Source organism: Myxocyprinus asiaticus, chromosome 29 (genome assembly GCF_019703515.2).
Source record: "Myxocyprinus asiaticus isolate MX2 ecotype Aquarium Trade chromosome 29, UBuf_Myxa_2, whole genome shotgun sequence".
Taxonomy (NCBI): domain Eukaryota; kingdom Metazoa; phylum Chordata; class Actinopteri; order Cypriniformes; family Catostomidae; genus Myxocyprinus; species Myxocyprinus asiaticus.
This window is the reverse complement of record NC_059372.1, coordinates 18,341,109-18,354,202: the sequence shown is the minus strand read 5'-3', so window position 1 is coordinate 18,354,202 and position 13,094 is coordinate 18,341,109. Positions and strand designations below refer to the sequence as shown.

At 38.3% G+C, this 13,094-nt stretch overlaps 1 protein-coding gene across 1 annotated transcript in view; it reads left to right on the top strand.

Moving 5' to 3' along the window:
* The first annotated feature begins 1,675 nt into the window (after nucleotides 1-1,675).
* LOC127420128 (E3 ubiquitin-protein ligase HUWE1-like) overlaps nucleotides 1,676-13,094 on the top strand; it is a 60,757-nt gene continuing 49,338 nt past the window's right edge. Inside the window, exons 1-17 of the mRNA XM_051662145.1 lie at nucleotides 1,676-1,726; nucleotides 5,354-5,403; nucleotides 5,663-5,732; nucleotides 5,841-5,939; nucleotides 6,034-6,240; nucleotides 6,326-6,478; nucleotides 6,882-6,944; nucleotides 8,622-8,699; nucleotides 8,829-8,876; nucleotides 9,000-9,168; nucleotides 9,331-9,431; nucleotides 9,740-9,890; nucleotides 9,991-10,118; nucleotides 10,236-10,376; nucleotides 10,495-10,600; nucleotides 12,710-12,817; nucleotides 12,927-13,028. Of these exons, the coding sequence (XP_051518105.1) occupies nucleotides 5,688-5,732; nucleotides 5,841-5,939; nucleotides 6,034-6,240; nucleotides 6,326-6,478; nucleotides 6,882-6,944; nucleotides 8,622-8,699; nucleotides 8,829-8,876; nucleotides 9,000-9,168; nucleotides 9,331-9,431; nucleotides 9,740-9,890; nucleotides 9,991-10,118; nucleotides 10,236-10,376; nucleotides 10,495-10,600; nucleotides 12,710-12,817; nucleotides 12,927-13,028 (1,699 nt within the window). The 5' untranslated portion in view covers nucleotides 1,676-1,726; nucleotides 5,354-5,403; nucleotides 5,663-5,687. The remainder of the gene's footprint in view (nucleotides 1,727-5,353; nucleotides 5,404-5,662; nucleotides 5,733-5,840; nucleotides 5,940-6,033; nucleotides 6,241-6,325; nucleotides 6,479-6,881; nucleotides 6,945-8,621; nucleotides 8,700-8,828; nucleotides 8,877-8,999; nucleotides 9,169-9,330; nucleotides 9,432-9,739; nucleotides 9,891-9,990; nucleotides 10,119-10,235; nucleotides 10,377-10,494; nucleotides 10,601-12,709; nucleotides 12,818-12,926; nucleotides 13,029-13,094) is intronic.

Below are 13,094 nucleotides of genomic sequence, written 5' to 3'. Positions count from 1 at the left end.
TCGTTCAATACTGTTGGAAAAGCATCCCAGGTGGCACCTCACATAGGCTTAGTTTATTAATAGAATGCCAATTGTTTTCAAGACTGTTAAGCAAAGGGTGGCTACTTTGCTAGTAAAATATAAGACAGTTTTGATTTGATAAACATATTTTAGCACTGCATAAATCACATACTTCCATTTGTATTATTTAATTGTTTTGATGAGTTTACTATTATTCTTAAATGTGGAAAATAATAAATAATAATAATAAAAAAATAAGGTGTTTGTGTCCATACTTTTGACTGTTTGGCCAAATGTTAAATGTATTGTACCAAGTCCACTGTCTGACATGCCCACAATATTATTGGGTTTTTAAAACAATACAGCCATAACAATTTATGGAAAAATACTTCTGAATACTACTAAATACTTAGATGCTGACTTATCAATTGCAAACAATATGGACAGAATACATGGCTTGTTCTGGGGCTGTCTGAGGGTCAATCTCATCCTCTTCTTCCAACTCACTGTCAGACTCAGAATTGAGACATTGTGTAGGCTAGGGCTAACAGAAAACACCTTAAGGAAAAATTGCTTTTTTGTTGCCACAAAGTGTATCAAGATTTAATAAAATGCATGTATTTTTATTGTTTAAAGATGTAGCAACATAATTAGTTTGAAAATAAATAATAACGGAAGGTTGTTTTGATTTAAAAAAAAAAAAAAAAAAAAAAAAGTGGCAAGGGGGCCTTTTACCCCACACCTGGGTTATAGTGATATTGTGTAAATATAGGGAAAATAGTTATTTTTAACTTAGGCAATAACTTTTGAGACAGCAGGTTGCTTTTTTGAGTGACAAATTAAGATAATGCTTATTAAAAAATAACAATTTTAGAAAAGGGTTAAAATGTTCTATTAATTTCAATCACATTTGTCATTTTATAACATCTTAAGTATTCTAAACAAATGAATCCCCATTGTGATTGGATCAGTCAATGTGAGCCCACTGTGAACATTCTTCATAACAAATCTATTGACTCCACTTAAGAAAAATAATGTGTTTTATAAGGGCCTTTAGCCCCTGCAACAGGAGGACTTTATCTTTTCACTAATTGGACAGTTGTTTAAAAACTTTGGATTTAATCTCCTTGAACAAAACTGAACATGACAAATAGGTTTTGAGGTTCAAAATAATCGTGATAATTTCAGGGATTTTCATTAGCTACATGAATTTGCAAGATTTTAAAAAAACATATATTAGATCAAATGACCTCAAAATCAGACTTTAGACATTGCACGCAGTGATCTCATGGATCAGGAATATTTTGCAGTGTTACACAGTGTGCACTCAATAAAAGTGTGTTCTTTTACATATTCTTAACAGATAAGGCAAGACCAATGCATTTCAGGTTAAACAAATAATTCATTGTATCACTATTCTCTCAGTTAACATTGAAAATTGGTCCCACAGACCCCAAAACACCACACATAGGTTAAAGCTGTTGGTGTATCTGAAGCTTCAAGAGATCCACAAAGGGAGTCGTGTCGGACCGAAAATGGATTATATTCGATTATACCGATGATATTTTTAGGATTCTGTCTGGGAACATATCACTCAATGGGCCGGCCAGTCTGCGTGTCTGCAGCACGTTACTATTGGTGAAGAGGAACCATACTGAAATATCGCGAGATGTACATCCCCACTCGCTGCTGTAAGATGGAGAAGTTGTGTTGAGGCGCAACCGAGGTAAGAGCTTAAATTAGTCTTTGTTTGGCGTAGACGCCTGTGGCTGACCCTGAGTGACCGTAAACAGTAACATACGGGTTTGCTTGTGACTTGTGCGTGAACACTGTTAGTAAAATGGGTGTTTTGGACGCAAAGACCGGGCACTTTACTGAAATAAACCGCCATTTTTAATTTGCGGTCGGACTGACGAGCATTGTGATGTGTGTGTCTATCCGCGCGCATCGATATACTCCAATGTATGTACATTCTGTATGCAGGATCACTGTAATAATGATCGATATGTATTGAGCGTGCGTGAAATTAGAGCTTAACCCGGACTGTAGGGCAAGGCGTTTTCCATCATGAGATCGCGACGTAAGAGCAAGTGTGATAGCTGTGTGATAGCATGTGCTTACGTGAAATGTAAAATCTCAGATTTTCTGCTGCATGTATGTGGTTGTATGATTGTGAGTTTTCAATCATCACGGCCTCAGACTGTTCAAAAATCTGCTCCAAAACACTGGATGAGACTGTTCTCTGTACTGATGCTCATACCTATGATTATGCCGAGTCGTCAAGTGAAGCATACTACAACAGTCTTGACACATCAATTCCTGTTATTTGGCCTTTAGGGATTAATCTAAGACATTAGGTGAAAATGTAACGTGTCTCCATTCTAATCTGTTTGGGACAGAAATATAGGCCTACAGTATTCCGTGAGGGAAAAATTCGTATTTTAGGATGTTTCCTAAATTAATGCATTCCCAAACAACTCTTTGGCATAGCCTTTTTTAATGCTATGTTATGATATGTCTATGTAGCTAAAATGTAAACAAAGATTATATTGATGCTTCAGTTGTAAAACATTTAAGTGTCCGCTTGAACAAAAGATTTCTCAATAGTATTATCACAATAAAAATAGATTTCTATACAGGTCTAATGATCTAAGAGGCTTAAAGTGATATTTCAACAAAAAATTAAAATTCTCTCATTTACTCACTCCCATGCCATCTAAGATGTGTATGACTTTCTTCTGCAGAACACAAATGAAGATTTTTAGAAGAAAAAAAAAAGTGCTTTAGGTCCATACAATGCAAGTGAATGGCCTTTGAAGCTCCAAAAAGCAAATAAAGTCAGCATAAACATAATCCATCAGACTCCAGTGATTTAATCAGTGTTTTCTGAAGCCATCCAGTTTGTTTTGGATGAGAAAAGACCAAAATATAACTCCTTTTTCACTGTACACCTTGACAGCAGTCTACTTAGCGACCATGGTTTCAAGCTTGATTATGCCATCTCGCGATCTGCGCATGTGTCAAGCACTAGGAAGTGTAATCGAGCTTGAAATCATGATCGCCAAGGAGAATGCTGTCAAGATGTACAGTGAAAAAGGAGTTGCATTTTGGTCTGTTCTCAACCAAAACCAACTGGTTCACTTCAGAAGACATTGGTTAAACCACTGGAGTGGTGCGGATTACTTTTATGCTGACTTTATCTACTTTTTGGAGCTTCAAAGTCCTGATCACCGTTCACTTTTGCATTGTATGGACCTACAGAGCTGAGAGATTCTTCTAAAAAAAATTTCGTTTGTGTTCTGCAGAAGTTAGAGTAAATGACTCCTTTTTGGGTGAACTGTCCCTTTAAATATGCCAAGGACAACCTGTTCAGGACAAATTACAGTATACAAAATAGGGGAACTATTGATTAGGCCTATGTGTTCAATTTAGGAATAGAAGAAAATTATTCATCTCCTTGTAGTGAAACTCCAGCTGCTTAATTTAGTTAAACAGTAATTAGGTCAATAATTAGGTATAGTATTAAATTCCAGAATGTATGTTTCAGGATTGTTTTCTGCACAAGGTTTACCATGAAGTAATCTCTTAATGGACAGTTTAGTGTTTTAACCACAAATATTCAGAGTGCCTAATTTGGAAATGCATAAACTTTTCTTCTTTATCAGTTCAGCTTCAGTTTATTCTATCATGTATAATCTTAAAACCCAAACATCAATAATAAGTAATCAATAATTACTTGTTTGGTTTGATACTGGACAGATCGCACAATCACAGTTTTTTCTCAATAATGTAGACATCATGTCTGACACGCCACGTTCGCCCCAAATGTTGCTACGCACAATTGCAGCAGTAAAAAGTGAGAAATCGAGCCGTCCACTGGAAGTCAGTGTTAAGGTAGGCCCTAGTGGAGAATGATTCAGCGAGATATTCTGCGTTTCTCAGCTAACCCACCAAACCAACGCATGCACCGCATACTTATCACCCGCCGCCACTGCTTCACCAGCTACATTTCACCCAGACAAAAGCGTTAGCTGAAAATGCGTGAATAATACACGGTACGGTTGTGTCAGTGTGCGCGCGCTGTGACAGACGCAGTTTTTCTGAGAGGAGGGAGCGAGTTTGCTGGAGCAGGCCGTGCTGAGCCGCGCTCTAGATTAGACCAGAGCATGTGTGCAGCCTTGAGGGAAACTGGATCAGTGTAGCTTCGTTGCTGACATATTCTTTGACAGTCGACGGTTATATTAAGGACTTGATGAATGTTTGTTTCAAGAAATGCTTTGGTAAATATTTTTAACTGTGAGTTTAGGTTGTGCTGGTTTGTGTTGACATGTTGAGCGGAATTGTGTGTCGCTCCTCAAAGCTGTGTAGCTTAGCGAACACCGAATCAAAGATGTCGCACGAGCGTCTAACGGTCAAATGTCCTCACTGTCAGCTTGGTGTTATTTATTTACACATTCGAAGACCGGCGACCGTTGTTTTATTTGTGCTATTTAAAAAAAAAAGTTCAAACATGTTTGTCCGCAATGACAGTGTTTATTTGCAAACCGTAGCTTTGCTGACTGAGGTAGCTCATTAGCAAGGAAAAACTAGCTAGCATGTTAGCTGCATGTTGCCCTCCGTTTCTGTCGTGTTGTTATTAGAAGCAGTTGATTATATATTTTCATGGGTTTGTTATTTTTTTTACACGCACTCCCATGGCATTGTTATTTGTTTACTGTATTGTACTTTCGTTTATGGGGAAAGATCTGGTTGGCTAATGTCATTGTACTTTTTGGTATTCGGTAAGTAGCTGCTCAGTAAATGGCCATTGTGTTGCTCTGTCGGCTGCATTATAGTTTGGTTCTCTGCTAACAACTTAATTGTTGTCTTTAGTACTTGCACTAACATTATAAAAGTAGAGCTAGATTAAATTTTTGTGTCGGCTTTGTAATTTTAACGAGGCGTGTGTTGGCTCATTTTCCATGTCAGCTTCCTTGGTCACAGGCCAGTACTTCTCTTTGACCGGGTTCAAGGTCCTAAATCAGTTTGGTTTCTCAGGAGTGAATACGTTTCTTCAAACGTAACATTAACAGTTTGTTTCAGAAGGAGCAATTGAATTGTTTCGATTCACTAAGAACATGCTTGTGAGGAGATATTGCTTGTGCCCAGTGTCTGAACCAGTGTGGGTTGTTCGTACCCAAGCTGTCATTATTCCTTGGCTAGTTGTCAGTCTTTATTTTGATTTCTCTAAGCCAGACTTCATTTTTCATTCTACTACTCCTTAGTATAAAACTGTAGAGAGTGTGTGCCTTTTATGAGTTGTTATGCTCACTGTTGGGGAGAATTTCACTTTCATCTTTCTCTTTTGTTTTAGGTTTTGCACATGAAAAATGCCGTTAAGTTGGAATTGCCAAATCATATACAGTGAGTTCTTTTATCTCATCTTTTTGTGTTTTCAGGTTACCTTCCTAAACATAACATGCCAATGTATGTTCAGAGTGACATCAATGTGTTTTCATTTGGGCCTACACTGGCTCCTTGTTTATTCATGATTGTGTAATTATTCCTTGTTAGGCAGTGCTAAATTTGTTTAAATGTCATGGTGTGGTATGTCGTTGAATATTATTCACTGTTCATTTGACTAAGCTTGTATTATTCACATACACTGATGTTTTTCTCACAGGAACAGAGTGTAGAAATTAGTGACCATGAAGGTCGACAGAAGCAAATTAAAGAAAACCCCTACTGAAGCGGTCAGTATGCAGGAATATCTACAGTGTATACATAGTGTTTGATTTTGTTTGTGTGTGTGCTGAAGGTTTTCCTCATTGTTGACATGTTCTTGTGCTCCTCCCTCCCAGCCTGCTGACTGCAGGACTCTCATAGAGAAGCTGAAGGGATGTAGTGATGAACAGTTGTTGCTGGAACTGCAGCAAATCAAGACATGGAACATTGGCAAGGTGAGAAATAAGACCATACGGTAGCATCTGTCATCTTGGTGCTCCTGCAATATTACATTTTAGATCTCTTATCGCTGCTTATTTCTCTTGACAGTGTGAGCTGTACCATTGGGTGGACCTGCTGGACCGCTTTGATGGCATCCTCTGTGATGCTGGGCAGACAGTGGAGAACATGTCATGGTTGTTGGTGTGCGACCGGCCAGAGAATGGGCAGCTGAAAGCCTTATTGCTGGCGGTGCTCAACTTCACTGCACTTTTGATCGAATACAGTTTTTCTAGGCACCTGTACAGCTCTATAGAGGTACCACAACCCCATCCGGTTCTATTAGCCTTGAATGCTGCTTCAGGAGTTGACTGACCATTTCTGTTTTCTTTTGTGGCTGTAGCACTTGACCACCCTTCTAGCATCATGTGACATGCAGGTGGTTCTGTCTGTGCTGAATCTCTTGTATGTGTTCAGCAAACGTTCCAACTACATCACCAGACTGGGCTCAGATAAAAGGAGTCCATTGCTCGCTCGTCTGCAACATTTGGCTGAGGTATGAGAGATCTACTTATAGTAATGGCAAGTTTCATTAAAGATATAAAGATACTTCAAGGTGATTGATCTGCCAGTTCAAAAAGCAGCTGCTAAACAAGAGGCTTTTGATATATGTTCTGTGACAGTGTGCATATTCTAAAAACATCCGTTCTCATCTTTTGTCTAGTTGTCAGTTGTGCTGTTTAAAGAATGGCATCTTTAATTTTAGTGTGCACTTTTGAGTCCTTGTTGCAATTGTTTTAAGTGTTTTGATTTGCATTAGTTCTACTTGAAGCAGCAAAATTGACTTGGTTCTGTACAGACAGATGCTTTCATGATTTTAGTTCACTGACATTTCAAGGCTGAGGTTTGTTGTCTTTCATTCTACACCTTTTCCTGTGTCTTTGTTTTCCCTGTTGTAGAGCTGGGGTGGGAAAGAGAATGGCTTTGGTCTTGCTGAGTGCTGCAGAGACCTGCCGTTGTCGGTATGCTATTACTATTATATAAAATTCTCATTTATAATGCTATGTAATTGTGTAAATGGGGGGGACTTGTTAGATTTTCAGCTACTTTAATGATTTAAGTTTTTAAAGGGTTAGTTCACCCTAAAATGAAAATTCTCTTATCATTTACTCACCCTCATGCCATCCCAGATGTGTACGACTGACATTCTTCTGCAGAACACAAATGAAGATTTTTAGAAGAATATCTCAGCTCTGTAGGTAGAGGTCTGCACGGGCCTTAAAATGAAACCTGACCCGTACCCGAGACAATGTGGCCCGAACGAAACCGTCAGATTTGAAACCAGAACCCGATCCGAACCTGAAATAGTTAACTATCTAATTTCTTCTCCTAGCAAGTATTGTTGCAATAGGCTATATTGTAAGCAAGCACATAGGCAACATTCATAACAGTACTGAAACAGTAAACTTACACATTTTTAACAAGGCACGGCAGCACCTTAGTACACGAGCAGAAGGGAAAAAAGCATTGCCTTACCGTTTATTTGCTGAAACTTTACTTGGTGCAGAACAATCTGGAATAATATGAAACACTGCAACAGTCTCCTCTATGCAGCCTGAACTTGTTTAAAATGTTGAATCTTTGTGACAACTGTGCTAAAAACAATCTAGACACAGTGCAAAGAATGAAACAGAGCGCAGGTGTCTCAACACGCATTTTTGAAAATTTGAAGTTTTTAACTTGACATGGTGTTTAAAATGAGCCGGCCCTGTGCGAGACGCTGCAGAAAAAGCGAGACGCGCTGCAGATGTCAAAGACATTCATCCAGCATGTGTTTACATAGGAAAACAATGGAAAAACAGAACGGATGCACGCAAAAACACGTTTGGTGTGAACAGCCCCTATCTCATCCGTTCACGTGTGTCTGTGAGTGAGAGAGAGTGCGTGTGCGATACAAATTCGGTAAGCCTGTTTAGTTTTTCACTCATTACAAAACCGACCCAGACCCAAAGTCCTACGTGAAAAACAGACCCGAAACCCGTCGGGTTCTCGGGTCCCATCGAGCCCTGGTTGGGTTGCAGACCTCTAACTGTAGGTTCATACAATGCAAGTGAAGGGTGACCAGAATAAAGTCAGAATAATCATAATCCATTGGACTCCAGTGATTTAATTAATGTCTTCTAAAGCGAGCCATTTGATTTTGGGTGAGAACAGACCAAAATGTAACTTATTTTTATTTTTTTACTGTATATCTTGACAGCAGTCTCCTTGGCGATCATAATTTTAAGCTTGATTACAGTTCTTATAATGCATCCGTCAAGCGCTAGGAAGTGTAATCGAGCTTAAAGTCATGATTGTGGCAAGATGCACAGTGAAAAGTACATCTATATTTTGGCCTGTTCTCACCCAAAACCAACCGTATTGCTTCAGAAGACATTGATTAAACCCCTGGAGTCTGATGGATTGTTTATGCTGACTTTATCTTTTTTGAATCTTCAAAGGCCTGATCACCATTCACTTGCATTGGACCTACAGAGCTGAAATATTCTTCTAAAAATCTTTGTGTTTAGTAGAAGAAAGTCATGAGGATGGCATGATGGTGAGGAACTCGGTGAATTTTCATTTTTGAGTGAACTATCCCTTTAAGCCATTTCTAGTGTGTTTCTTCATCCTATGATGACTTTGTTTTTGCTGTGCAGAAGTATCCACCTAGTGCCACCACATTGCACTTTGAGTTCTATGCAGAACCCAACTCAGAGGTCAAAGTTGAGAAGAAAGTATGCATGGAGTCACTCTTCCCTTTGTTTTAACACACTTTTTGTTTAAACAAAACAATTATTTTTGTTCTAAGTTGTCTTTGTGTACAGCCTTTTAAACTTTTTGTGTTGTAATTGCCCTCTCAACAGGCATGCAGCAACACACTACACTACATTCATATCGAACAACTTGATAAAGTGAGTTCTGGTGGTTGTTTTCATTGCCATTCATTGTGGAATAGTTAATAGAAGCACATTGGTCTTTAATAGTTATTGATTACACTTGAATCTAATTTGTGCTTTTTCCCGGTGCACTCCTAGATTTCAGAGAGTCCGTCTGAGATCATGCAGTCTCTGACGGCCATGTACAACATCCCTAAAGACAAACAAATATTGCTTTTCACACACATTCGTCTGGCCCATTGCTTCTCCAACCACAAGAGGAGACTGCAGGCCGTGCAAGCCAGGCTACATGCCATCTCCATACTTGGTGAGTGGCTTCTGAGGTAGTGACCAAAATTAGGACAGGCAGTTATTTTCATAAAACAGCCCTAGCTTATTACTTTCTATCTGCTGAGGGGGGTGTTTTGTGTAGTTTTAATTTTTTTTACCCCTTTTTTATTTTTATTTTTTATTTTTATTTTTTTTTCAGTTTACTCTAATGCCCTCCAGGAGTCAGCCAACAGCATACTCTACAATGGGCTTATAGAGGAGCTAGTGGATGTGCTTCAAATCACAGACAAACAGCTGGTGGTGGGTAGTTTCTTCCCTGTTCTTATCACTCTAGCACTATTGTGCCATCTATAATTCCTGTTCATTGTTAAGAGTGATTGCGAAGTTTACATTCCCTTAAGTATTAATCATTCCTATGTACACTTCCCATAAAATCATAGAAATATGTATTAGATATGACTTTACTGTAATTGTACAAGTGCAGAGCCAATTAAATACAGTGGAAACATATTAGATAATGTTTTTTAAAAATGAAAAAGGATGTTAGATAAAATATTTTAAACCCAGTATATGTTTTTGATGACCTCTCAAAAAATATTACATTGCAGGACATCAAGGCCGCCTCTTTACGCACTTTGACTTCCATAGTACACCTGGAGCGGACACCAAAGCTCTCTAACATTATCGATTGCACAGGCACAGCCTCCTACCATGGATTTTTACCTGTGCTTGTCCGCAACTGTATACAGGCCATGATTGGTGAGAAAATTTACTTTTAGCTCTGTTTGATTCTGTTGTAATTAGCTCTTATCTTGGGTTTCTTGGTTTGTGACATTCTCATGTTTGATGGGGATTTCAGACCCACTGATGGAGCCGTATCCACACCAGTTTGCTACGGCCCTCTTCTCCTTCCTCTACCATCTGGCCAGTTATGATGCAGGTGGAGAGGCTTTAGTATCTTGTGGTATGATGGAGGCGTTGCTAAAGGTTAGTGCCTGGCTGTTTCTTCTCCACCTTCTGTATTTCCTCATTTATGCATCTGGATTATTTAATGAGTTAGTGTTCTGTGAGGACGTATCTTAAACCATGTCACTTCCACTTTAGGTCATCAAGTTCCTTGGGGATGAGCAGGACCAGATTACCTTTGTGACACGGGCAGTGAGAGTTGTAGATCTCATCACCAATCTGGACATGGCTGCTTTTCAGTCCCACGGTGGCCTCTCAATCTTTATCTGCAGACTGGAGGTACTGAAAGCCCCTCCAGCACAGCTTGTTCAGTCACATGTTCATGCATGGACAATTCAGCTCTTTGCCCTCTGCCCTTTTGTTGACGGAATGTGATCCCAATGTTTTCTCTGTGCAGCATGAGGTTGACCTCTCCAGGAAAGAGTGCCCTTTTGTAATCAAACCAAAGATCCAGAGGCCCAACACAGCTACTGAGACAGAGGACATGGACACCGATATGGACAGTTAGTATCACCTCTGTCATGTTAACTACTTGTACTATGTTTAAAGTTATAGGAATAGTTCACCCAAAAAGGAAAATTATGTCATTGTTTACTCACCCTCACGTATTTTTCCAATCCTGCGGAACACAAAAAGAAAAACGATTGTCCCGCGATGCTTTTTTCTATACAATAAAAAATGAATGGAGACGGGAATGTCGAGCTTCAAAATGGTACAATTAAAGTATTCTATAAGGCTCTTGCTTTATATTAAGTGAAGCCATGCGATCGCTTTTGCGAGGAACGGACCAGAATTTAAATGAATGAAAATTATTATCCACTGAAAATCTTGTTCTCCATTGTACCTCTTGAATCTCATTTGCATTTTTATCATATTCAAACTTGATGCATCATGTTCTATGAGCCGTATTTGAAGATATGCGAACAATTGCAATGGCATGAGGATGAGTAAATGAGGACAGAATTGTCACTTTTGTATGTTTTAAAATAATTTAATTTAGTGTTATTAAAGACAAAGTATATGAGTAGACAGACTGTGTATATCCCCACTTTGTATGCAAGGATAACATGTGGATTAGTTTTTATATCCATGGTTTAATGTAGGGCTGCAACTAACGATTATTTTGATAATCGATTAATCTTCGATTATTTCTACGAGTAATCCTATAAATATTTCCTGTATTTTATATATGATTTTTAAAAAAACTGAAATGATAAAGGGCGTAAGGATTTGGTTTGATTTACATTACTGAATTCACGATTCTATACTCTCACAAAACTTTGAACAAAGCCTGAATCATGAAAAGTTAAGTTTTAATTTATTATTATTACTTTCAGGACATATGCAAAACAGTTCCTTTACTTGTAAAACCGAACAAAAATGCTCATCATTAAAGAGTAAAATTATCCATGTGACATGGAGTGGGCCAAAAAATCAGCCCAGCAGAGGGCAATAGTGACAAGAGAATCAGAATTATTAATAATTCTGCCCAGCTGAAAAATACATAATTATTTTAGATACATATGCTTGTACGCTGTCACTGATTACATACATTTAAGTATTTTAATATTATAGTTTTTAAAATATTATTTGCACTGATTACATATTTCGAAACTATTCTATTACAAAAAAAATTGTTTATCCAGTAAATTAATGTTTGCCATAGTATAAATTTACTAGTGAAATCAGACATTACATGTGGCATTATCAGGAGGACTTTGAAATATTATGACCCTTAGCATTATTATGTATTATATTCAGCATTACATACAGTTTAATATATTACAATCGTCTGTAAATCCTGTGCAAATTCACTCTCGCTCTGAAAAGACTCATCCTGGTGCTCTTATTCTGCACTTATATGAGCAGGAGAAAACACTTTAAAAACTGGCACACCTTGACTGCTGAGACTTTAGTCTGATATCTATGAAAGCTGCACAATTGACTACATTGAAACTGAAATTGTGGTATGATGTTGGACAGTTTAATCAAAATGATTGTGCTCCATTGCGATCGGTTTGATTGACGCGGATGTGCACGCTCGCTTGTTCATTAGAGTTTAATTGAGACTTGCTTGTGGTAAGAACAAACAGTTTTGCGAAATACGTAGCTGATTTTGAATTCATAACCTGTTTACATTATAAAATGTAGAAAATAGCAGTAAAATGTAAGTGATGTGCTGGAGAGAAACAACTCTCGCACATCACAGCACAAGCACTCTGTCAATGCTCCTGATGCAACTGGTCCTCATTAAATTCTTATTATGATCTTCCTTGAAGTGTTTATAAAGCGCTCTCGTGCGCTGGACAACTTGGGTCATGTTTTTTCCGCTTCAACTAGTCTCCATTGTTTTCAAACGAGTTTCATATTGCAACACATTTTTCACTTGGCTGTGAAGTGATGTCACTGACGGGGCTTCTCCGTGCTTACCGCAAATATCTAACTAATCGATAATGAAATTTGGTGTTGATTATTTCCATTATCGATAATTATCGATTAGTTGTTTCAGCCCTAGTTTAATGTAGTCACTCTTAAAATATTTTGAAAGCTTACATATTTTATCCTGCACGTCTGTTACTTGAAGTTATTCATAAATGCTCTTGTCACTGTAGTGTCAGAGGTTGCCATGGAGAGCAGTCCTGGCCCCTCCACTTCTTCTGGTTCCAGACCAGAGACAGACTCTCGAGCACAGAGCAATGCAGCCAGCACCCCCAGAGCAGGTACAACAATTACACTTCCTTGCAAGACTGTTAGTCTCTTTTTCATAATATACCTATTACGGGAGAAACTGGACTATTGGATGATAAAAAAAAATTTCTCTCGTGACAGGAGTGCAGTGCATCCCTCAGAGGGCAGCTCTGTTGAAATCTATGTTGAACTTCTTGAAGAAAGCCATTCAGGACCCTGCATTCTCTGACGGCATTCGTCATGGTATAAAACTAATAGTTGTTAATAGTGGTATAATGGTGAAATATTGATTAGCAGTGAGGTATTGTT